This window comes from Periplaneta americana, chromosome 16, assembly GCF_040183065.1.
Source record: "Periplaneta americana isolate PAMFEO1 chromosome 16, P.americana_PAMFEO1_priV1, whole genome shotgun sequence".
NCBI classification, from domain to species: Eukaryota; Metazoa; Arthropoda; class Insecta; order Blattodea; family Blattidae; genus Periplaneta; species Periplaneta americana.
Genome location: NC_091132.1, coordinates 161479414 through 161504820, shown reverse-complemented (window position 1 = coordinate 161504820; position 25407 = coordinate 161479414). Strand labels below are relative to the sequence as shown.

At 35.2% G+C, this 25407-nt stretch overlaps 1 protein-coding gene across 2 annotated transcripts; it reads right to left on the bottom strand.

Annotated features, from left to right (window-relative positions):
• Positions 1 to 1071: 1071 nt before the first annotated feature.
• On the bottom strand, positions 1072 to 22894 carry LOC138691667 (zinc finger protein 93-like). Of its 2 annotated transcripts, none has more exons than XM_069813878.1 (5): positions 22699 to 22894; positions 19612 to 19709; positions 19138 to 19275; positions 17771 to 17853; positions 1072 to 4196 (listed from the first exon to the last, which is right to left on the bottom strand). In XM_069813878.1, exons 2-5 carry the CDS (start codon positions 19702 to 19704, stop codon positions 2888 to 2890), a joined length of 1623 nt encoding a protein of 540 aa, XP_069669979.1. In that variant the 5' UTR covers positions 19705 to 19709; positions 22699 to 22894; the 3' UTR covers positions 1072 to 2887. The 2 variants fall into 2 exon arrangements, with proteins under 2 accessions (XP_069669979.1, XP_069669978.1); XM_069813877.1 differs by having other exon boundaries at positions 22634 to 22705.
• Between the last annotated feature and the right edge of the window lie 2513 nt (positions 22895 to 25407).

Here is a 25407-nt window from a genome sequence, read left to right as displayed (position 1 = left end):
GCGTTATTCGAGGAAAATAGTATGATTTACCATCATCATTTATAGTGGCGAAATATTCGACAATTGTTAATTATTACTGCTGACTATTGACACATATGCGATTTGCATTATTTAGGATATAACATACGCAGCAATGCGATTTTAATGTTGAGCATGCCGAGTTTAGTGTAACGTACTCTCCTCATCCTCCAAGCCAAATCAAGTATTATTACATTACGAGTAATAAATAAATAATTATTATTACAATTATCGTTGTGATAAAGTACAATTATCACTGCATGGTACCGAAAATTTTACTTTATGTTTTCATTAAATTGACATATCATGAGTGACGATAGAAAACAGCTCAGAGGAACGAAATTCAGACATTACTAAAAATGCGCTATGCGCCAACTTGTATAATGTCGTTAGCAATGGTATGAATACAGTATGGCCATTTGATTTGGATACGCCCAAGGTTTCTAAACTTCTCAGGTTACCATGCGGTTACACCTCTTTTAAGAACTGGACTGGAAGATTGTGGAAAAATAAACGCTTAGTAACTAAATAAAAATAGAAATACAGAAATTGTCTGAATGTGTAGAAAAATGCTTACAAATATTAATTTTTTCCAGCTAGAGTTTTGACCCACTGTACAATGCTATGTATAAAAGCCTTGGGACACGCCCAACTGCCGCCATTAAGATTTCAAACACACTGAAGGTTCTTATGAAGCTAATAAGAAAATCGTAACCTAATACTCATGTATTCACAATTATTGACACGCAACGTCTTTAAATAAGATCTGAGGCATATAAAAACAAAAATACTACCTGTCTTACCTGTTTCCTGTATGTTGTCGTGGAATAATATAGGTCTAAACGCCAAAGTAAGGTTAGGTTACCTGATATGGGATATCAGATGTTTTATTATGTTTATTGCATCCGAGTGTTTATTGTAGTATTTTGATAAAGAGTATGTAGCTGAAAGTTTGGAAATTAATATTTTAAGTATTTCCAGTAATTACTTACAATAGATATACAAAAAATATGAAAAAAAAAAAAATTCTATAAGAAACTTAACAATCAGCTTATTTAATATTTAATGTCTTTGACCAAACTTTTAACATAGTGTGTCATGATCTAAATTGTGCTAAAATGTAGTACAAAAACTCTAATTGACGGCAACTATCAAATTATTTGCACATTCTTGCAATTTAGTTATTTTACATTTTAGAGGTTAGTGCGCACATGATAATGGTGAAGTCGACAAGTGAAATATTGCTTCAAGATGAGCTTAATAAGTGTAGTGTAATGAGGTTCTTCATTTGGTTCTGTTGCTGTAAACAGATGGCCACAATCAGGGAATAAGCATCCTGACAACATAAAAAACACTTCTGTTTGTAATTTTAACATCACATTAGAGCCACCATTCCTTAACATATTTTCATTTTTCCTTAAGAACCTTCTCTGTTACATTACCACATCATATGATGGAATATACAAATTATTTGTCACATCTTTCACCTTAATAAGGCTGTATTTTTTAACACGATCAGTAGTGGTAAGCACTTCAAAACATTTAATTGACAATTGTCTAATTACGTTACCAGCAATGTATTGAACATTTTCACTATAACTGTTATATATGCTTAGTGCTTGATAATCTGAGATATAATCATGATCAAATGGACACATACTTGCATTAATCATACCTTTGTTGGTTTTTTATAGCCATTTTTGTTCCGATAAGTTTGTTAATTTATCAATTTTCTTTTTCTTAAGGTCCGTCATAAACTTATCTTATATAACAGTGTGATATTTTATTTAATTCTACTTGATGAACGTTTACGGTTTTTATAAACCATCTTCAGATCACATTACCTCTATTGAACTGTTATGCTGATGTGCAATGGGTTACATTAACCGTATTGTATTAAAATAAAATACAAGATATCATTTCAACTGTGTCAAGAAACTTATGTTTTTCTTCACTTGCTCATTATGGATTGTTTCCACTTGCATTATAATAGTTCGTGGCATTAATCTAGACCCTGAATCTTGAGCTGACGAAAATTTAGCAAACGTCTACAGACTTCGAATTTGTATGGTCTCTTGGCTATGTGTAGGCGAACAACATTGAAGAGGTGTCCTGCTTGTGAAAAACAATATCCCCAAACAAGCCCTTTGCCTGTAAGAATGCAACGAAAGAGTAATGGAACAGAGACAAATTCTCTCCGGCACCGGGATTTGAACCCGGGTTTTCAGCTCTACGTGCTGATGCTATATCCACTAAGCCACACCGGATACCCATCCCGCGGTGTCAGACAGAATCGCAATCACCTCAGTTTAAGTTCCAACTCTTGGGTCCCCTCTAGTGGCCGCCCTCTGCACTACGTCATAGATGTCTATGAACGTAGGACTGAAGTCCACACATGTGCTGAGGTGCACTCGTTATGAGTGACTAGTTGGCCAGGATCCGACGGAATAAGCGCCGTCTTAAATCACGAAGTGATTTACGCATATCACTAGAGGGAACCCAAGAGTTGGAACTTAAACTGAGACGATTCTGTCCGACACCAGGACGGGTATCCGGTGTGGCTTAGTGGATAAAGCATCAGCACTTAGAGCTGAAAACCCAGGTTCAAATCCTGGTGCCGGAGAGAGTTTTTCTCTGTTCCATTACTTTCATCGTATGATGACGCAGAATATCTGCATGGAAATATCATATGTACTTCGGTATATTAAAAAAATATATCTGTAAGAATGCGTTTATGTTTTAAATGCCCCAATCGAAATAGTTGACACGCACCTCACATTGAAGTGGTCTTTCGGATGTGTGTGTGTATGCGTGCATGCCTGTTGAAATCTGCCGATGCTGAGAAATACTTTCCACAAACATCATATTTCTATGACTTTTCAGTCGTGTGTGTGCGTGCATGTCTGTATAAACCTGCTGAGACTAAGAAACACTTTCCGCAAACATCGCATTTGAACGGCTTTTGGCCTGTGTGTATGCGTACATGACTCCTTAAATTAGCAGATACAGAGAAACACTTTCCACACAAATCACACTTGAACGGCCTTTCGCCTGTGTGTATGCGTGCATGCCTGTTCAAATCTGCCGATACTGTAAAACATTTCCCACAAACGTGACATTTATATGGTCTATCGCCTGTGTGTATGCGCTCATGCCTGTTCAAATCTGTCGATGCTGAAAAACATTTTGCACAAACTTCACATTTGTATGGCCTTTCGCCTGTGTGTATACGTGCATGACTATTCAAATATGCCGATGCTGAGAAACATTTTCCACAAACTTCACATTTGTATGGCTTTTCGCCTGTATGTATGCGTGCATGTCTGTTTAAAACTGCAGACACTGAGAAACTCTTTCCACATACGTCACATTTGAATGGCCTTTCGCCAGTGTGTATGCGGGCATGTTCCTTTAAGTGTGCCAATGTTGAGAAAAATTTTCCACACGCCTCACATATGAATGGTTTTTCGCCAGTGTGTATGCGTGTATGTGCCTTTAATTGTATTAACTCAGGGAAACACTTTCCACACACCTCGCATTTGAATTGTTTTTGGTCTGTATGCGTGTGCGTATGTCTGCTTAAATCTGCAGATGACGAGAAACACTTTCCACACCCTTGGCATTTGAATGACCTTTCGCCGCAGTGGATGCGAGCATGTCTTCTTAAATAAGGCGATTCTGAGAAACACTTTCCACAGTCTTCACATTTGAATGGACTCTCGTCGGTGTGAATTCGTACATGTTGTTTTAACTGTCCCGGTTCCGAAAAAGTATTTCCACACGCCTGGCATTTGTATGGCCTCTGTCTAGTGTGTATGCGTAAATGTGTCTCCACATCACATGAACTTGGGAAAGACTTTTCACATACATCGCATTTGAATGGAAGTTCGCCTTTGAGGAGGAGTGCATGCCGGTTCATATCACTAAATTTTAAGAATGTCTTTCCACACACATCGCATTTCAATGAGCTTTTTATTGTATGTGCATGGAGATGAAGTTTCAAAGATTGCGGTGTTAACAAAACCTCGTTGCATTTATTACACGTCACAGAATTACTGCTTAAGTCTCCAACACTCGTAGTGTCTGGACTGTTGCTACCACATTGTGTCAATTTGTCTTCATCACGATCAATGTCGGCAAGATCTTGTGATATATTCTTATCAAAATTATCCACCATTCTGAAATGAATATGAAAATATATCAGTCCCACAAGAGTCAATATAGTGAAATTAAAATATCCGAAGAAACAACATATGAACATCAGTAATGAAAACACAGGCTAATATGGAAAATAAAAGACAATAAAATTTTGTTCACGCCTTGCTTTCGACCAGTTACTGGGGTTATTTTGAGCACTGATTAGAATGTGGAGCATTGGATAGGCGGTATAAAGTCTATTTCTTAAATATTGTTGAATGTATATGATTATTATATAATACAACTTACAGAATGTCCCAAAATTATGTATCGATTTTGTAGAAATCGGGCGTTTAGGGGTAAGATGTGTATAGTAGTGAATTGCAGGTACATTGTGTTTGTATATTGTGTATTTTCTTCTGGATTCCGTGCATTGGCTTGTTGACAACAGCTTACATGTGCTGTCAGTACAAGTAACTGAATCTCCAATAACTTCAGCATACCGAAGAAGGCAGCTACGGAGAAGTGGAGGCTTGATGGGTCGTCATATGGTAACATTTGGACGAAATTCCATCACCGATTCTATAAAGCTGGACCCACAGAAAACACTTCACACGCTGGTGATCAAGTTAATGCGTACTCGGCAATCACAAGAGCTCCACCAGTGTGGTAATAGGTTGGGTGTCCACACGTCCTTTGTGAATCCCCACACAAAAAATTAACATGCTGCCCAGGTGATAGAGAACCTGCAAGTGGTGCTGGCTTTTTCAACGTGAAAAGCAACAAAAACACACTCTAACAGCGGAATATTCGATCATTCCAGTGGTTTATTTTCGTTACATTTAATAGTAGTAGTAGTAGTATTTATTTATTTAACCTGGTAGAGATAAGGCTATCAGGCCTTCTCTGCCCCTCTATCAGGGGATTACAACTATAATATGAAGAATAAAATTACAATTAATATTAAATTTACAATTACAATAAAAATTAAAGTACGACAAGACTACCTGATTACCTGGGGATTACAACTATAATATGAAGAATAAAATTACAATTAATATTAAATTTACAATTACAATTACAATAAACATTAAAGTACGACAAGATTACCTGATTAATGAAAGCTAGGCAATTTATCATAGATGTTAAGAACAAAGATATTTTTGTATTTACTGAATTACAAATTAAACCTAGAATAACAAAATTCTATAGTGATGAAATTACCATATATTGAGATATTTTGTGATAGATTAAGAGAACTATTTACAAGAACCAATGTCTGAACGAGTCTCAATCACTGACCAAGTGCCTAGTAAGTTTGCGTTTGAATTCAATTTTATTTCGACAGTCCCTGATGCTAGCAGGTAACTAAAAATTATGTGTTGTACTAGTAGACTATATTGTAAATCTCGTCTGTATATATTTCATCTAGACTGTGACTATAAATTAAGATTTTATAATAGTATTAAGTTTTTTGACTTGTTCCATATTCTAGCTGTAAGCATGTATGAATACCATGGAATGTTAATAAATACAATACAATACAATACAACGAATTCCAGAGTCTTGGCAGGGCTATTGTGAAAGAGGATGAGTATGAGGAGGTGCGATGGGATGGTATTGTTAGTAACCAATTCTCTAGATTAGTTACTTTTTTGTTAATTTCATTACCAGTGAACAGCCTGTACTTTACAACACTCTTGTTTTTATTTAAGAATTCTTTGGAAAATAGGAAAACTGCACTGGATGCATTTAAGATTGGCATCATACGAACCTATTAACAAGGGAGAATTTGCTATATCCGCATATGTACTGGGTAACTCTCAACAGACGAGTTTCTGTCAGGGGGTGAACATTCATTATTTAGCATCTAGGCTCTATCAAGAACCACTCCCGAGGGATAGAGGAGAATTCCTCGAAGCAGGTTGGTGGAGAAACACTAAGAAGGCAGTCCCATCACATCATAGTTTCTCATGCAAACACTATAAGAAATCAGAAAAGTAATGGCGCAATACGTCAAGAATTGTAAATGGGGCGTCAGAGGTAATCATCTCAAATTAAAGGAAATACACTGTTAATAAAATTGATTTTTTGTATATGTGAAATACTTCTATATTCAGAAGGACTCTTAAAAGAAGATGGTTTTATACAATCAATGGTAAATTTAAAGATACGATGGAAGGTTATGTCATAGATGATGTCACAAGGTAGTTATAATAGTTACGTACAGCCATGTTGTTTTTTAAACTGACAATTTCATTACATATTTTTGGAGTTAATGGCTTAAATTAAGCGTATATAAAATTTCGTACTCACCATTCTGTTTTATTCATCATGCACTTCAACTCTTCCTTCACTAGTATAACCTGTAAGCTTAAATTTGTTTCACTACTAAGTTCGCTATTTCTGAAGTCATTTCATGAAGCCAATGTTATTAAGTACGATGTTTTGTAGAATTTAAAATTCACAGTCTTTAAAGCAAGTATTATATGTAATAGCAGTAATTTTCTTATACTCACTACACTGTAATTCGAAACGAAATGTCATTTTTGATGATCGCTTATAAGTTTTAAATTTTATTTGTTTTTCACTATGGACACAATACTTCACAAATGTAAATGACCGGAGAACAGGAAGTCGCAGGTTCGATTCCCGCTCGAGGTTGTGAAATTTTTCTTTCATACCATGGCATGATTGTGACTATAATAGTATTTAATTCAACAATACTTCAGTTCTTCCGATGGTAATGTTATATTCTCTATAAAGCAAAATACTTTTTTCTGTAGTACGTAGTTATGATGTTATAATATGTATCCACTTTAATGTGTGTTGTATGTCTTGAGCATGTTGCACAGTTTCATTAGTATCGATACTTTCTGCCACAGTACACGCATTAATGGAAGTCTAGTACTGACAGTGTGTAGGAATTTAAAAGTTTTCGATCAATTTTATATGTGTTACAGTACTTATAATGCCATCTATTGTTTCGTTTATAGACTATTACTATAGAAATAATGGACATAATTCTACAGATAGCTGATTTTGACGATCGATTTGTAACTAGTCTCCTTGGCTTAATGGTTAAGGTGTTGGACCTCTACTGAAATAATAGGGGTTCTTGGTTCGAATCCCAACGTCGGCAATGGTGAGTGAATAAAATGTAAAATATGTAGTTAATACATATATATATATATATATATATATTTATATATATATATATAAAGTAGAGCGTAATTGATATGTAAAAATATGTAAAAAAAAAAAAGAAGACAAATGAGAAAAAAGAAAGATAGAAGGTAAATAGACAAGGATGAGATGGAAAAAATATGAGAATAATTTCATTTAATTTTCGTATGGCGGTAGTAATGATGTAATCTACGACATACCTTTCCATCGTATCTTTAAAACTACCAAAACAATTAATGTAGAATATGTGCATTTTAAAATCCCATGGGTAAAATTGACTCGGATTGGATTAATTTCACACAGAATAGGTACTGATGGCGGGCTTATGTGAGGGTGGCAATGAAACTTTGGGTTCTCTAAAAGTAAATATAAATTACTAGTGTTTTAAAATTAAATGACCAATATCGAAATGACTGGATAATAGTTTAAGATAGAGTGGACGATGGATGTTTTCCCAAACACATTTACGAACATAGACCCAAATAAGAAGAAATGTGCGTTTTCCACAAAAGGATGAAGTGAAATGCTTCAACCTGTTTATATCTATTACATGCTCTGACATGAGAACAGAGCAAATCAGTGGTGTAACTCTTGGTTAATGATGATGTAGCTACTGGATTGCACAAAATAGTATAACACGGATTAAATACTACACTGTGAATTAATTAAGACACATGCATTATTCACAGCAATACATTTAATATTGTTCCTTGAAGAAAACTGTGTTTTTTTCCCTCTTCTACAAATGATGCATTTGTAAATCATTCTCATTTCTTCCTTAACAAAAACAAGTTTATAGCACACATCGGCTTTATTTTTTACCACTCTTGATACAGATAAGATCAAATTTCTCACATTTCATAATTGAATCTTTCGGTTTTTGCACCTTCGTCCATTGTAATGCCTGTAAAACCTGTGTGCAAACACAACGTTCGATGTTACAGTTTCATCTGAATTGCTGGATAGCTACTCAAATTGGTCAGCTATGGTTAGCAAAGTGTTGTTGGCACAGCAGTACATATAATTTGGCCCACTCACATTCCAACCTCACTTCTGAAAATTCCACATTTCGGACTGAACTATGCTTTGGTTCTAGTAAGTGAAGTGTCGTGCAATTTTATGTGCGGGAAGCAACAGGAATCATACAGATAGCAGAATACCAAAGAACAGACAAAAACACAATACAGAAATAAGACAGCAACTAAAAGTAGAGGAATTAAATACAACAATAGTGGAACACAGAAGAAATTGGAAACAACACTTAACAAGGATGAATAGAATACCAAAAGTAGCATACAACTCAACTATTCACCACGAGGAAGGAGAAATTTGGGAAGACCTAAGAAAAGATAGAATCAACAGCAATTTGCAGCCGGAACAAGGCAATAAAAAGGCCTAAACCAAATATATATATATATATATATATATATATATATATATATATAAACAGTATAACACTGATAAGCAGCCAACTCATCTAAATATATTTGAAGATCAAAACAATTCCCCTCTCTTTAGCAGCAAAATCATGGATACCTAGCCAGAGAAGTCCTCATTACTGTGAATAGTTTCGAGTAGTTTCTTCTTTATAGACAGGAATGAAAATCTGGATAGTCTATCTTCCACTTGAGAATATGTGATATAGGTTTTTATTCTTTATAGTGCAGAAAAAGAACGCTCAAACGAAGCACTATTTGCAGGAATTGTAACAATCAGTTCGCATAATTTTGTCAGTTAAAATACCGCCACTGCTTTTAAGTAACAAAAAAAGTTCACTATCATTTTTATTCTTCAAGTCTTCATTGTAATAACATGCACTCAACTCACTTCTTAAGATAAGAAAATCGAAGTGATGACCACAACGAGTTAGAAAGAGAAGACTATAGAGTGGCCATGTTGTTCTGTACAGCGCTCTTTGCGATGCCACCGCAAAACACGGCAGATCTGAGCTAGGCGCCCACCTTTGTAAAAATTCGTCTGCTTACAATGTTGTATAACGGAGGTAAGAAGTACAAAAAAACGAAGAAAAAACATGCCTGTTGTGTGTGCTGCATATAACTGCAATGTCAAAAGGAAAAAGACAACTGATATATCATATTTCATGTAAATTTTATGAAGTTAAGTCCATAGTTTTGTTAATTAGCAGCATTTTTTCATGCATAAATGTGTAGCAACACCCGGCATAAACAAAATAAATGGTTCACTGGTAATGTACTTAAACTAAATACGGATAAAACCAATACAATTCCGTTTCAGACCCAGTGAAAAACAAATAGCAATACAATATTAAAACTGTATTTCGACACCGGCATCCTTTATTTCTGCTCCTTCTGTCCTTACTGCTTATACAAGAAGACGATGAGCTGTAGCTTACAAGAAGTAGGCCTATTTCGAAGACAAACGATTAATCAAATAAATGCTTCATTAGTAATAAAGTTAAACTAAATACAGATAAAACCGCTACAATTCCGTTTCAAAACTAGTAATAGTAATCAAATATTAAAATTGTATTTCGACACTCGCATCCAAAATAACGCAAAACTCTGGGGTAGGTCGTATTGTTGTTAGTATTTTGACTGGAAGGACATGAAAGAACATAATTGAGCACCCACGTGCAATAATGGGGTAAGTATGAATATATTTCGTAACTACTTACCCCATTATTGTACGTGGGTGCTCAATTATACACTAATAATTATCTGTGGTGCCACAGCCCTTGAAAGGCTCAGACAGACCAGCCGGCTGTTGGCCTCACGTTCACATTTCGATAATAATTATACTTTACTGTAACAAAAAACTGAAAGCGTGTTTTGTCATGTTTCACCCACGTTACAAGCTTGGAGGAAAAGGTTGTTTACTACAGATAGGGCCTACTTTCATTCTATATCTTATGGTATAGTAAATAGTTTTGCAACGTGTAGAGACTGGGAAAACAATTTAATAAAATCATCCGAATCATACTCGTTCATTTTATAGGCAATCTTGCAGGTCGCATTTGAAAGAACCTAGGAATATTAACATTTTCTTCAGTATATTTGCTAGGACTTCTTGTCATACTACATGACAATTTTGCTTAGGTTATTCTGTTAAGCATTCCTTCTAGGAATAGCTCAAGTGTTTTAAATTTACGTACATAAGTTTAGATTAAGTTACTAGCACGTATTTGACGAAATACTAGGTTTTTCCACTTCAGTTTAACTGATTTATGCAGACGAAATTAAGACAGCTGACGATTCTAATGTCAGTTATCACCATGCCCACTTTGTTTTGGGCGCATAAGTTCATTACATTTTCTTGAGTATATTTGCTAGGACTTCTTGTCATACTACATGACAATTTTGCTTAGGTTATTCTTTTAAGCATTCCTTCTAGGAATAGCTCAAGTGTTCTAAATTTACGTACATAAGTTTAGATTAAGTTCCTAGCACGTATTTGACGAAATACTAGGTTTTTCCACTTCAGTTTAACTGATTTATGCAGACGAAATTAAGACAGCTGACGATTCTAATGTCAGTTATCACCACGCCCACTTTGTTTTGGGCGCATAAGTTCATTACCGACGGTCGTTCAATTTTCTTCAAACATGGCGGCGCAATGACCACTCTATATCTTTCTCTTTCTAACTCGTTGGTTGACCATATACTGTTTTCAATGATGAAAAAGCAATTTCAGGGAATTCAGTGTCATGAGTTGGTTTTATTAGTTAAAGAAATGTTAATTCTTCTACGTCTCCTATGCATGAATTTTTTTAGCTGGTTATTTAACGACGCTGTATCAACTACTAGGTTGTTTAGCGTCGATGAGATTGGTGATAGCAAAATGGTATTCGGCAAGATGAGGCCGAGGACTCACCATAGATTATATCTGGCAGTCACCTTACGGTTGGGGAAAACCTTGAAAAAACCCAACCAGGTAATAAGCCCAAGCGGGGATCGAACCCATTCCCGAGCGCAATTTCAGACCGGCAGGCAAGCATCTTAACCGACTGAGCCACGCTGGTGGCCCACCCATGATCGTGAGCTATTTGGTTCAGTTGTTTGTTCATCAGAAGGAGTTTCGGAAAATATTTTCTCCAATTTCTCTCTTCTGATGGCTATATTTTCTTTACTTTTGCCACTTTATGGATACAAAACAAGATGAGATTTATTTTGTTTGTAATTTTTCAAAAAGAACAGTAGTTCCTCAAAAGAAATTTTTAAATACACTAAGTAGAAAATTGAAGGTAAAATCTTTTAGAACAGAAAGAAACTCTAGAGCAGGGGTGGTAAACAGGTATAGTAAACAGAGCAGTCGGTATATGAGTACCTGTAAAACTGCAACTGTAGTGGGAGAAGCTAAACGCTCTGAGAGTGGCTGTTTACCGGCTCTGCTCTAGAGCAACAATGTAGGTTTCGTTATCCCAACAATCTGGATTTTCAATTATATTTTCGAACATTGTGATCAATTCCAATTTATACTCATACATGATATCTATAATATAATATTGTAGTTCCACCTTGTTGGTGCGACTTTTGGAAATCTCTTTCCCGCAGCTTGGTCTAAATAATGAGCCCACTTTGATGATTTTGAGTAAAAAGAAGAGAAACCGTTAAGAGGTTTGAAAGATACATTACACTCTTTAATGCATGACACTGATTGTGAAAGCACAAAGTTCAGTTTATGAGTCATACAATGAATGAATATGGCATACAGAAACTTGTCTTTGACTTTAGCTTGTAGCCCGTTAGCACTGTCATGTCTGAGCCTCTCTATTTTACTACAAAAATCATACTGAATTATACAGTCAATAACCCGATTGGCTAATGCCGAAGCAGTTTCATCAGCACTCACATCTGAGAATCCTATAAATCGTTCTTGAACTATTCTGTCACAAGTTACATAACTTAGTACAACTGAGAGTTGTAATTAGCTTCGAATATCAGTCGTCTCATCTAAAATTATTGCAACAAATGGGGATTGTGGAATTCTTTTATAATTTCTTGCTGTAATTACTACACTCATTGATTCAGTCAAATCGTTTTGAATTCGGTTAGATAAACGTGTAAACGCATTACTATCCTTAATATGAGGATTCAATATAGGGACCTATATCCTTCATAAATTAACTAATTCAACATAATTACCTCTGTCAACTGAATTATCGTTTTCGACATGACCACGGAGGGCCAGTTCTCTCTTACATAAATTACAGACAATATAATTGAAGTGCTTAACTGTCTCTCTATTTTCCTTCACCTTCTCATTATGTTGCAATATTGAAAGGCATTTAGATTGTCAAGTTGAAAATCAACTCTAGATATACCAAATGAGAGTTTTCTTGTTTTAATGCTCTATGGAGATTGTTTACGTCACTGAAGCCAGTCTTGTTGCATACATTTTTTCTTCATTAAATAAAAACTATGGCCAACGAAACAATTTTCCTATAATTCCACACCCATATAGACAATGTTTTACTATACTATACACAGGGTGAATCACGAGGAAAGGTAAAAAATTTAGGATACGATATCTCAGGCCATTTTGAGTGAAAAAGTTATATGAACATAGGTCCGTTTTTGAAAGATGGCGGAGCTAGATGAATTTTTTTTTGATAAAACGTCTCGCCCCAATGTGAATCAGATGTTACCATATTCTGCTGACGTGAGAACGTGAGACAAGGTCACATATAGCAATAAATGACGTAACATTGGAATCTGCATTATGAGGGATGTAGATAAGAGAAGTTCATCTCACACACCGGGTGGTGGGGCATTACAAATGTCCAATTGACTGCCCTTGTGTGATGTAATGACACAGCACCCTCACACAACACAAATACAGTACACTATCGCTGATCAGTTCACGGGAGTTCAGTCAGCTACATACAGTACAGTAATTATACAGGTACAGTTATCGGAAATGTTAAGTTGTGTTTTTCAAGATGCCTTATAAATTGTCGACTACAGAGTACGTCGATATTGTGAATGTTTACAGTTTGTGCGATGGAAGTTCCTTGCGTGCTGTCGCTGAATATGAACGCTTTCCGAACAGAAGGGTACCATATCGAAGAATATTTACTATCTATTAGGTTGGATGAAAGACTTGGTATACCAAAGGAAAGTGGAAACTAGAGAGGCGCTAATCGATCGCTAATCGCATACGGCATAAAGAACAGCCATGAGAAACTCTCCCGAGCGATGAGCGCGATTCACGCCCGAGCGCAACAGTGCATTGAAGCAGAAGGAGGTACCTTTGAAAATGTGCGAAAACATCGATCCCGACGTCTAGAATATTAGGTATGTATGCATTCAGGAATATAAACTTTAAATTTTTCCGTTATCTGTCTCTAAATGCGAGTTAGTAGAATGGAATCCCAGAAGTTTTTATGAAATCAAAGAGCCATATCTCCGTAACCGTTCGAAAACGGACCCATATTCATATGAACTTACTGACTCAGAATGACTTCAGAACTCACATCCTAAATTTTTTTACCTTTCCTTGTGAATCACCCTGTATTAAACTGTCTCATGCATGATTTTGTTTGTACTTTAAGTTCTTTCAGATCACGTATTGGTCATCCAATTTGGATAATTCTTTTATTTTCAAGAAAGTCTCTAGAACCAAATCCATGTTTTAAAAATTTTTCTATTACAATTACACTCCGGAAGTTGAGATTCCACTGTTATTATAAACTGTGACAAACATATCTCGTCTCGGCCTCTCCCCTCTACACAGTAGGCAAGAATGTGAAAGCCACATAATATGGACTTGCTTCCCTTGCCGACACTACAAGTCAACAAAACAACTATATATTTTTAATTTGAGTAATTTAGAAACACATTATACACCAACTGATAAAATAATATTGTCAGACAGAAACGGCACACAATATGTGCAAATGGAGACCAGAACTATTTCAACGCATATTCGTCTCACAAGGTGCAGACCAATCAACTTCGTTAATGCTGGCTTTGGGCGGAGTGGCAAAGTCTTCGGAAGATCCAGCATTAATAAACGAATTTGTATTGACTGGTAATATGCGCGTTCCGCCTGGACCAGAGCAAACACTCAGGGAAAGAATGTTGTGACATTTTAAGATTACAGAATTCATAGTTCTCATGATTAAAATATCATTTCTCCAATCAATTTCTTCTTTTTCGCTTTATGAACAGGGCAAGCAATGGTTCCTTTGCCATCCATGTACAGCACACAACTGACTAAATGAAAGCGGTATTCATCATGAATCACATAAAGAGATACCTGCGAATTGCTCTCAAGATTACAGTTTAGTTTTCTTACAATTCCAGTTGTTGGCCAGTGATGGGTAATTTCGTAAAAAATTTTGAAGCAAATAAAATTTCTCAATTCCAGCATGTCCTCCCATGCGATGTATATATACTACTTCTTCAGTGCAAATGGGTAAAACCGTTCAAGTTGGTTATAAGCACGACAGTGTTACCAAATGTGGGGGTTCCTGCATAAACTTAGGGTATTTTTAATACTACAGAGCAAATTTTAGGGGTTGAATTCTTTTAGGATATTATTTGGGAGGAACATAAGTTTCTGGTATAATTTGGGGGTTTTTAAAATATGTATTGAACCTTTTTATTTTCTGTTCATGTTATAAAATTATTCTTACAAATTATTTATGACATTGTTTAATGTGATTATATCCTTTTCATGAAAACTTAGATTTTTATACTTCATTGATTGGTAAAAATTTGAAGCTACCAATCATAATCCGCACTGAATTGATTTGATTCTTTAATAAAACCGTTAAATACTTTACAATGCGTAGACTGTATCGACCTGTTACAGCATTGCCGTGTACTTGTATTTGCAAAGAAATTGAGAATGTCAGGGAAAAAAGAAATATTGTCAGCACTACTGAACAGTATAGTGAGGTTACAAAGTGGACATACTCACCATATTTTACAACACTAGGATAGGTATGATTGATTGATATGGACATGTACCTGATAGTTTAACGATTCAAGACATAGGTATAAACACTGCCTTGTGTGGCTTGTAACAGCAACTGCTGCTTGATAGAGATTGAAAACCACAATAAAATTCCTGTACACAAAGTCCCACATTACTGACACTATTCATGACCTTCAAAAACCGAACACAGCTGTATTAATAACTCAAATGAAGTTGAAGTACATTACGTGAACCACGGCCCTCTGCACAACACTACGAAATAAACTGCAAGATGTCCTACGGTATACGTTTTTGCTGCGATGGATGCACATGTTTTTTTTTAATTTTTTACATCGTAATATGTAATACTGTCTTCATGCATAATTTCACTTCTTGGAAACGTTGTTACAAACATCATTTTCTACGTAGTCGTTTATGAGTTCTACCATATTTTCTTGGTCAACCAGCTACACTCATATTAATGAACTAATTAAGAAAAACTAAATTCACAATTTAACAACACTATTACTTTTTAAGTAACACCAGATAAAAATACACGTATTTATATTCAAGCACAAAAAAAATAAGTGACAGTTAAAAGATGAACAAATCATTATTATCGAGATCTCGAAAAGCATGATATTGTGACGTCAGCATCTTGCATGTAGCCTACAGAAGGCTTCGGTAACTACATTTATGAACATTTTAAGGAAACTCGATGTTCTATTGCTTGAAATTTCATTACTTGAACCATAGATTTTCCTATAGACAAAACCACACATAACTGGCATCATTCATGACCTTCAAAAGAACTAACACAGCTATATTAATAACTCAAATGGTTATAAAGTACATTTAAATTTAAAGCGAGCACGTGAATCACGGCCCTCTGTACAAAACTACTAAATGAACTGCAAGATGTACTACGGTATAAGCTTTGCTGCGATAGACGCACATATTTTTTTAAATTTAAAGCTTTTTATGAAATTCGCTACAAACCATCTAGATTTTCCCTAAATATTAATATTATTAGCTTTCGATTGAGACATCATACAACCTCACAGGATGTAAAGTTTTCATAAAATTGTCAGCCACAATTCAAATTAAATATATAGATAGATATTTTCATAGAATAACTGAATTCTGCGCCATGTCTTGGCAGATGTTTCGCAGAGATAATCTACAGTCACTTCGTTGAAGGCGTCTTCCACAGCTGTTAGTAATTGTGCCACTGTGTTATAGCAGTGATTTCGCACTTTGTCCCTGATGAACCCCTAGAGAGCATTGTTAGGTGTTGTGAGGTTGGGACTTCGTGGAGGCCAGGCAAAAGGAACTTGATCATATTCACATCCTCTTCCAATCCACCAATTGGGAAAGGTTATATTCAGGTATCAGTACACTTTCAATGCGAAGTGTGCTGGTGCTCCGTCCTGTTGCGGAATCAGAGTGTCTTCGATACCAGCATGTTGCAATTGTGGTACCAACCATTCACTAAGCATGTCCTAGTAGGTGGCCCATTAACGGAACCTTGAAAGAAGAGTGGGACGAAAATATGTGTTGCACCCAGTATAGCCCACACCATGACATGGGGTGGATTTCTCTCCATTTCTCCATAAAAGACGTTTTCACTGTGTCGCTGGTCTACCATGATGACATGGTAATATTCTAATATTCATTTCTGCAGAATTTTTCTTGTTGTTTTACTTTCTTTTCATGAAAGGACTATTATAATTTCCTCATTTAATTCAATCATTCTTTTGCTGCATTTTTGATTATAGCATTAAAAAGAAAATAAATGTTTTAATTGACTTTTGAAGCAGAAAAATATGTAATAAAATGTTCCAAGGTTCTATTATTAATATCGTGTGATGCACATTATTAATATCGTGTAATGCATAAAATAAAAAAAAAAAAAATACCAGGAAACAAAATCCTCAGGCAATAATCAATAAGTTGATCTTAGTACCATATTTTCAGTAGCTCCATATATCTGACAGCATGCGCTTCGCCATGTACCATGGTACCAACATATACATGGGGGTATCAGCATTCACATTCAACAAAGTAAGTGTAATAATACTACATGGAGGGGGGGGGGGTTACGCCAACTTTGTGACCTTCCAGTATATGTTAGAAGCACGAGCTGTTTCTATAAGGCAAGTACTAAAATATCTTACAAAATAATATTATTATAACCGAGCACATATATTACTACCAGTATTTGTTTTCAGATTGGATTGCCCCCAATCCTACTGGATTAACAACACATGCATTGTGCAGATACTGATTGCAGATTTAAACTTCTAGCTCATCGAAAAGATTTAATCCTGCATGGTAAAAGTGCAAGGAACGAAAAAATTAATTATAAAGTTTATAAAAACACATTAACAAAAATTAGCTGAACTTAAACTTGGTGTTTTGATAACTGAACATACAATATTAGATATTATAAAATATATGTTCTATATCATCATTAAATGAAGGGGTGAAAATATTGGAAAAAGCAAAACAAGCATACTACACTCACCCCTCAGAGAACACTTCATCTGCCTCTGAAGGTACTTCCTCTTTCAGTTTCAGCTGGACTTTGTCCAGATCGAACAGATCTTCCTGGAAAAGCGAATAAATAAGAAGAGAGATTTAGTTGAACATTTGGAATCAAGTTTCACCCTTGAAAATATGTGCATGTGATATATAAAAGTCCTGAAAATCATATAACCACTAATTGTTAACACTACTTGATGCAAATATACAGTAAAACATTATAAAATATCGAAACATTAATACATTTCGCTGAACATGTCATTGCTAATGTTTAATTCTCTCAAAATGTAGACCTTCTATTACAATTTGTTATTTTTACTTAAGGCAGCAGGTAATAAAGATTTTGCCTCCCACATGTAAATTGGCCTTATCCAGTGTTACTATAAAATAATATGTAACACAGGTAGTTCCAGTGGGTTGAGAAGAATCATAACTCCAAAGGGATTGAGGTATGGAACATGAAATTAGTCGTCACTGTAAAAGGTTATAAATTATTTGAAGAGATTGGTGCCGTCTGAGATGAAAGAAAGTAGTAAATGGTGTAAAGTTGATTTTGTAACTTTAAGTACAGGAATTTCTGAAAACAAATTAGGAATATGGAACACTGTAGCAAGAAGTGTCAATCAAATTGCGAGCAGACAGCAAATGAGCTACTGAAGAATGTGGCATATTTTCACAGATTTGTTTTTAACAACGCAACTTTGTTATAAAAAAAAGCTGTGTTATTTTTTTTTTCTATAAACGTAATTCTTAATGCAGTTAGAGAACTTCCAAATCGCTTATGAATTTGAATAAAACTATATAGGAGTTTGAACGTTTCATTAAAAGTCTAGCATAGTACAATACAGTCTAGATTATCCGGACTTCGATCATCAGGCCTTCCGTGTTTCCCACATCACTTTCTCTTTTAATTACAGTAGCGTGGATATGTACAACACTGATTAATGACGAAGTTTTTTTTAAGTCACTTACATTCTGCACTGTATTACAAATAAAATGTCCTTTATTATGTACATGTGAGTAAAGTCTTTCTACATTATAAAGTATAGTCGGGTAATTTGGACTCTACTGAAATTCTTAGACCAGTACAAGAAAACAAAGAAATTTATAAAGTTAAAATGAAATTCTGTCCCATGGCATTCCATAAATTCAAGCTAATTCTCTGTTAACTAAGAGAAATATATATCTGCGAATTATTAGTCTATTTCAAATCTAAAAATGGACACCGTCCAAGTTTGGAAACTATTGGAAACAAGAAATCAGTTAATATCGTATACTATTAATGGTTATGAACATAATAATTAAAAATGAACTACCTGTAAATCGGTATAATGATAGTCAACCACTTACATCAGCTTCAGATTTTACGACTGAGAAGCTAGTAGCCATTGGAGTGTCTTCAACTTTTATCTCTGTTTTTATTTCATAGCTGTGGTCCACGCATTCTGTCTTCATGGCCGTCACTTCCAGATGCGATAAATTCCCTTCCTACAGAACATAAAGACATCATGTATGTTTTTAATTTCTAGAATGACTTCATTTGTAATAGCCAACAATCAGGTTCTGCATGGCTGTTATTGGATAAATCTCTCAACACAGGCAGAAATTAGATAAGAAAATTGAAGGATAAAAGGGAACAAGACCTTAGGGGCACAGATGTTCCTTGTGAAAATAACTTACATACTACTGTGATTGGTAAAAGAATCCGATTTAAGTTTTTCACCACTTCTGCCGATGTCTTTTTGAGTATGATATTTTATTAAATATTACTTTGAACAATAACAAATATATCCTTATCTGACACTTTTAGACTTTTCACTTTACCTCTGATGAAGCCTTATTGTCTTCTGTTTCATATGTGTTATGTGCTTGTAAGTCCAATGGATCAACCTCAGGTTCCACCTTGACTAAATCCATCACAACTGAAAGAAGAGGTTATGTAACTGACAGTGATTTATAGAAACTGAGTTCTTAAGAAACTTTCACTACACTACTCATCTTCTTTCACAACTGCCTTTCCAAGAACCAGGAATTCGCTATGTGTTAGTATTAGGAAACGTCGGAATAAAATTAAATTCAAACGCAAACTTACTAGGTACTTGGTTAGAAACTAGACTCGTCCAGACATGGCTTGCTGTTAATAGTTGTCTTAATCTAGCATAAAATATTGGTAATTTCCTAGAAGACGGGCAAAATCCAACATGGCTGACGAAAACTACCAAAACGTTCTGCCAACTATGAAGTTCAAATGTCACCAAACATTACAAAATCAAAGATGGAAAATCAAACATATATTCATATTTTTAAGGAAGAAAAAGCCCTTCAAAAAATGAAAATATGTTTAATTTTTCATCTTTGATTTTTATGGTGTTTGGTTGCACTTGCACTTCATAGTTGGTAGTACTTTTCTGGCAGTTTTCGTCCGCACTTTACCCCCACAAATCACTAAAACACAAAACAAAACAATAATTTATCACCTAATCAAACAAAATTCAATCCTCATTGACGTCTTCAAAGACAACCGCTTCACTTGCATTATGACACAGGCTTCAAGGCAATCTAAACTTAAAGCATGCAGCCAACAAAGAACTAAACCACCACTTTGTCGTACAGTCAACTTCACATAACTAAACCATGTATTTACACAAAATGAAATTCTCTTTGAACTCTTATTACACCTTAACTTGTACGGAAAATTCAATGAACAATTCCTTGGAATCACAGGAACAGTTTTCTCGTCAACAATCGACACAATTTTTATTCACTAGCGAAAGAACTGAACCAAAATCGACATAAAATTTAATACTCTGTTCTATGTTCACACATCTTTCACAGATATCATAAAATGACAAACTTTCAATAGCTTTACCCATCAGACACAATATAACACCACTCACGTCAAACAACCAAGAACAACTTACTGACGTCATTATCCATTCAAAATTAACGAAAATTCTAGAACACATGATGACAACTATAACCAATCGAATCGAAGGAAAATCATAAAATGACAAACTTCCAATAGCTTTAGCCAGCAAAACGGTATAACACCACTCACGTCAAACAACCAAGAACAATTGACAACGTCATTACCCATTCAAAATTAACGAAAATTCTAGAACAAATGACAACTATAACCAATCAAATTGAAACATCATCAATGCGACACCTAGTATAAGAACTTAGAACTAACATATAAAAGTTACTAAAAATCACTAACATTTAACTCTAAAGTAAAAAAGTTGGTAATACTTAGTACATCCAACCAGGTGCCCTTCTTCTATGAAATTACCAAAATATTTCAATCTCTAGTAACCTCATCCATATACAATTTATTCTACATTTAATTTCCATTTCAGTAACTAATTTCTTCTTTGTTCTTAACTTCTACAATAAATTGTCTAACTTCATTCTTAAATACACTCTTTTAACACTTGTCTAATAATCACTGATAAACTATTAAGTTATTGAAATTAAATAAATAACGACTTCATACTAAACAGGTATAAGAACACCATAATTTAAACACAGTGAAGTCGTTACGTACTTAATTTAGGTAACTTAGAAGTTCATCAGCAAGTCGCCTAGCTTTTATTAATTAGGTTATATTTTAATACTTAGGTTAGGTCTATTTTGTAATTCTCATTTTAATTGTATTCAGGGTATTCTAGTTTTAATCTCCTGGAAAATGAAAAGAGAAAGCCTGATGGGCATATATCTAGCAGGTTAAATAAAGAGATATATACCGGTACCAAATACCACATTTCAAATTTGTAAACACGTCAGAAACCAATAATCTACTACACAAGAATATGGGACATATTTAGTACTACTGTAACAAAAAAAAAAAAAAAACCACTACTGTAGAATAAAGAGGTTTTCTCAGGTTTCCCTGCAGCATCCCAGCAAATCCCCATCATCATCTCACCTCATCGTGGATCGTAGCATAAACATTCCTGCTCTGGCCCACCCTCGACAACGATTCTGTAGGTAAATGAAATTGGTCTACACATCTGAAGTCATATGGGTCAATGACGAAAAGTGAATACCCAGTTAGTTTAAAAGAAAGTTTCTCTACACTAGGGAGTCCATACGTCCTGATTTTAGTACCTTTGTCCCGTGTCTTGCCAAGATGTCTCGTGGGACCTATTTTGTGGAACTTTTAGATGTTGCTTTCCATATCTCCTTTTGCTTCAAGTTTTGACCAGCTGACTTGAAGCCAGGTAATCCTCGCTTGCTCTGTTTTACTATTGGGTACCAGTGCACACGTGATGGGTCCGCCATATACTCTAATGCAGAAATAGGTGGGAGTATATTTCCTCAGTCATACCAACGAAAGTTTCAAGCTAATGTACACTTCAGTGCTGTGTAAGTGTAAATATCATGATATATCATATATGCACCTTTCATAATGCTTGCATTTAGGCCTATTCACCCTTTAAATGGCATTTCTAGCTAGAAGACAAGGATACCACCTTTCCTGAGGCTTACAAAATATATTTTGGAGATCCATATATCGGAGTCATAATCTTACAAATTTTCGAAAAAAAAAAAAAAAAAAAAAAAAAAATCCACACTGGTAAAACTAATGCTCAGCCAGCCCCTGTGATTTCGAAAGTGAATCCTTATCAGGGATTTTTTTTTTCTGGAGATGCAATTGATCGTATATGCAAATTATACATCTTGATTACACTACTTTGAACACTATACACAAGAAAGTCAAATAATACGTTTTCCGACGCAAATAAACTTAAAATAATTTTTAACGTGTGGCTGTCAACGGCTATATTCGAGTCTTAAGTTTATGTTGACTTATATGTTAGAGGTAAAAAAAATTGCAACTTACCTCTTCCACAATCAATTCTACGATATAAATAAGGAACTATCCACTAAAAGTGTAAACTTTATTACCTGTTCCTGGACACTCGGTGCCGAAAGAGATCAATGGTGCCGTGACTATTCGGGTACAGACAACGAGTTAGAAAGTCCTAACTCGTTGGGTACACATCTCACCAATATAGCCACTTTGTGGCACTCGGAGCCGAAAGAGATCAATGGTGCCCTGACTATTCGGGTACAGATCTCACCAATATAGCCACTTTGTGGCTAAATCTAGGCGTTTCGAATACTGATCTAGCAACAAATATTTCTGTGCTCCATTTAGCCGTTTCAGGCCATTTTCAATTTTTTAGATACATTCTAAGTTTCATTTCTTATACGTGTAAACGTGGATCTACTGCTCGATTTTGGACTCTTCAATGGTCACTACCGTTATACAAAATTGCATAATAGCATGCAATCACGCATTGCACCATCTGTATTCGGTACTTCCCCGGTAAAATAAATAATTTTCTCCTCTCCCTATCCACTGAGCACGTGATGATGTTATGAACTCATTATGATTGTACTTCACATCATTCAAGGCTGAATTTGTGTTGTGATTTTTGTCTACAGACTGCATCAAATTCAATCTTAAAATAATAATTGCTATGTGGTAGATTAGCTCAGTTATTGTGCTGTGATATCATTTAAATTAATGAATGTGTAATCACATGAGTAATAAAATATATATTAATTATGCCGAAACCTAAATATAGGCTACTCAAAAGTATGGAAAGGAATGGGAGAATTTAGGGGGCATTAAAAGACTGAATACAATCTGTTCCTACAGAAGAGGGATGCAAAACTGTGTTATAATTGTTACACACGTCACAAGCCAGAACATGTAACTCATCCCTTCCTCGCGTCATTGTAGGGTAGAGGGAGAATAGCAATGTAGTGAGTGCGTTTGCCAGACGTCACAGAAACGTCATTAAAGGCTCCGGTCTTGTGGACGCGTGCCCAAACTCTTTCCCCATTCTTCCACTCTCTTCCCCAGTTCTGCATCCCTGCTACAGACAATACAAGAGCTTTTTGTAAATTCTGTAAATCATAGTTCTACGATAACTTTGCCAAATTCGAATGCTGAAGTAGAGAGAGTTTTCAGTAAAGTCAATATCGTTAAAAACAAACTGAGGAACAGGATGAAAAAAAAAATTGTCGGCTATTTTGAATGTCAGGTTTGTATTACGCAGTATGCAAAGTATGAAGTTCCTTCAGAAGGTCTTCGCCTAGTGGGAAGAACTGCAACTTGTACGTCATCAGAGAATGATCCAAGTAGTTCTGAAAGGGTTTTGGAAACGAGGGACGAGGAAGATAGCATCGTTGACGATGACTATTAGGTGAGTTGTAACATAATAACAATTTCTCTAATTCCTTCTCTCTGATCTTGTTATTACGATATAATACTGTTCACTTCTGTAATGTGTTTGCACCTGACATACTTAGGCCTATCGTTTTTACCGATTTAAACTTTAGCCACTTCTGGTCCCTTTTCGGAATCAGTTCTAGCTACTTTTTTCCACTGGGTGTTGGCCAAACTGATCTCACTGCTCCACAGACGCTCCAGTATAGAGAAGGGATAAACTGTTCTTTTTTAAGAAATAGTTTCGACCGTTGCTTACGGGATTATACAAGCTGGCGCATAGCACGGTCGAGAGTAGGTCTCTGTGAGTCATGACAATTTCTGCCGCTAGGTTCGCCTCTCTGCCCTATGAAATGATGAATAGTACCATTACAAAGCATTGTGCATCGTGAAAATAGTTCGATTAATTGTGCATTACTGATTGAGTACGAATATTATAAATATGCCAAGCATATTACAGTGTTATTTGAAGTTTGTTCTGCTAAGTTATATTGGAAAATTGTCTGTGTTTTGCTATGTGAAGAACTCTGTACCAACAGGTCGTATCTTTATAGGTTAAGGTAAATGTCAAAGTTCTCTCATATAACAAGCAATGCTATGTTAAAAGTGGCGAATTGCATTTTCCGACTCTCGAATGATGTGACCCGAAATGTAAAATAATTTCATGCATTGTTTCACTTACCAAGCATTACTGATATAGGCCTAATGAAAATGTGAACGACGTGATGTAAACATTGAAGATAATGTTGTTACTGTTTTCACTTTCTCTTTTAGAAAATACCGACAAAGTAATGAATTATCTTCATGCTGTACTTATTAGGAAATTAATGTGTATTTGTCTGTATTTTAGACCTGTGTATTGTTACGTAATTATCAGTGAATTTGGTTAGAGAACTTAACAAGGTTAGTATGAGATTAGGTAATGCACCTCAAACTGTAACTAATAATGGCTGCTGCCGAAATAGGCTGAGGTGGTTATCGTGTGAAACAAATTATATCTGGAATATCTAGTGTTATTATATACGGATACGTAAAGTTTTTTTTTTTTTTTTTAGCATGTGTTTGTAATTTTGTGAGGTTATGTCTAGCCTAATTTCTTTTTATTCTTGTATCATTACCAATACATTAATTTATTTTATATTCATTTCAGGTGTTACATCTATGGTGGCAACTCTACTTATGTTAGGATATGAAGTAACAGTACATATTCAACTTCATCATTTGCTAAAAATTAAAGAAAACTGTATGTGTTCGACTCATTCCATCGTCATTTCTTCTTATGTATGTGAACCACGTTCGTTCTAAAAGTGCTACAATAAATGAACACTATAGACAACGTGATGGAACAATTTACAAGTTACTGTTAAGATGCTCAA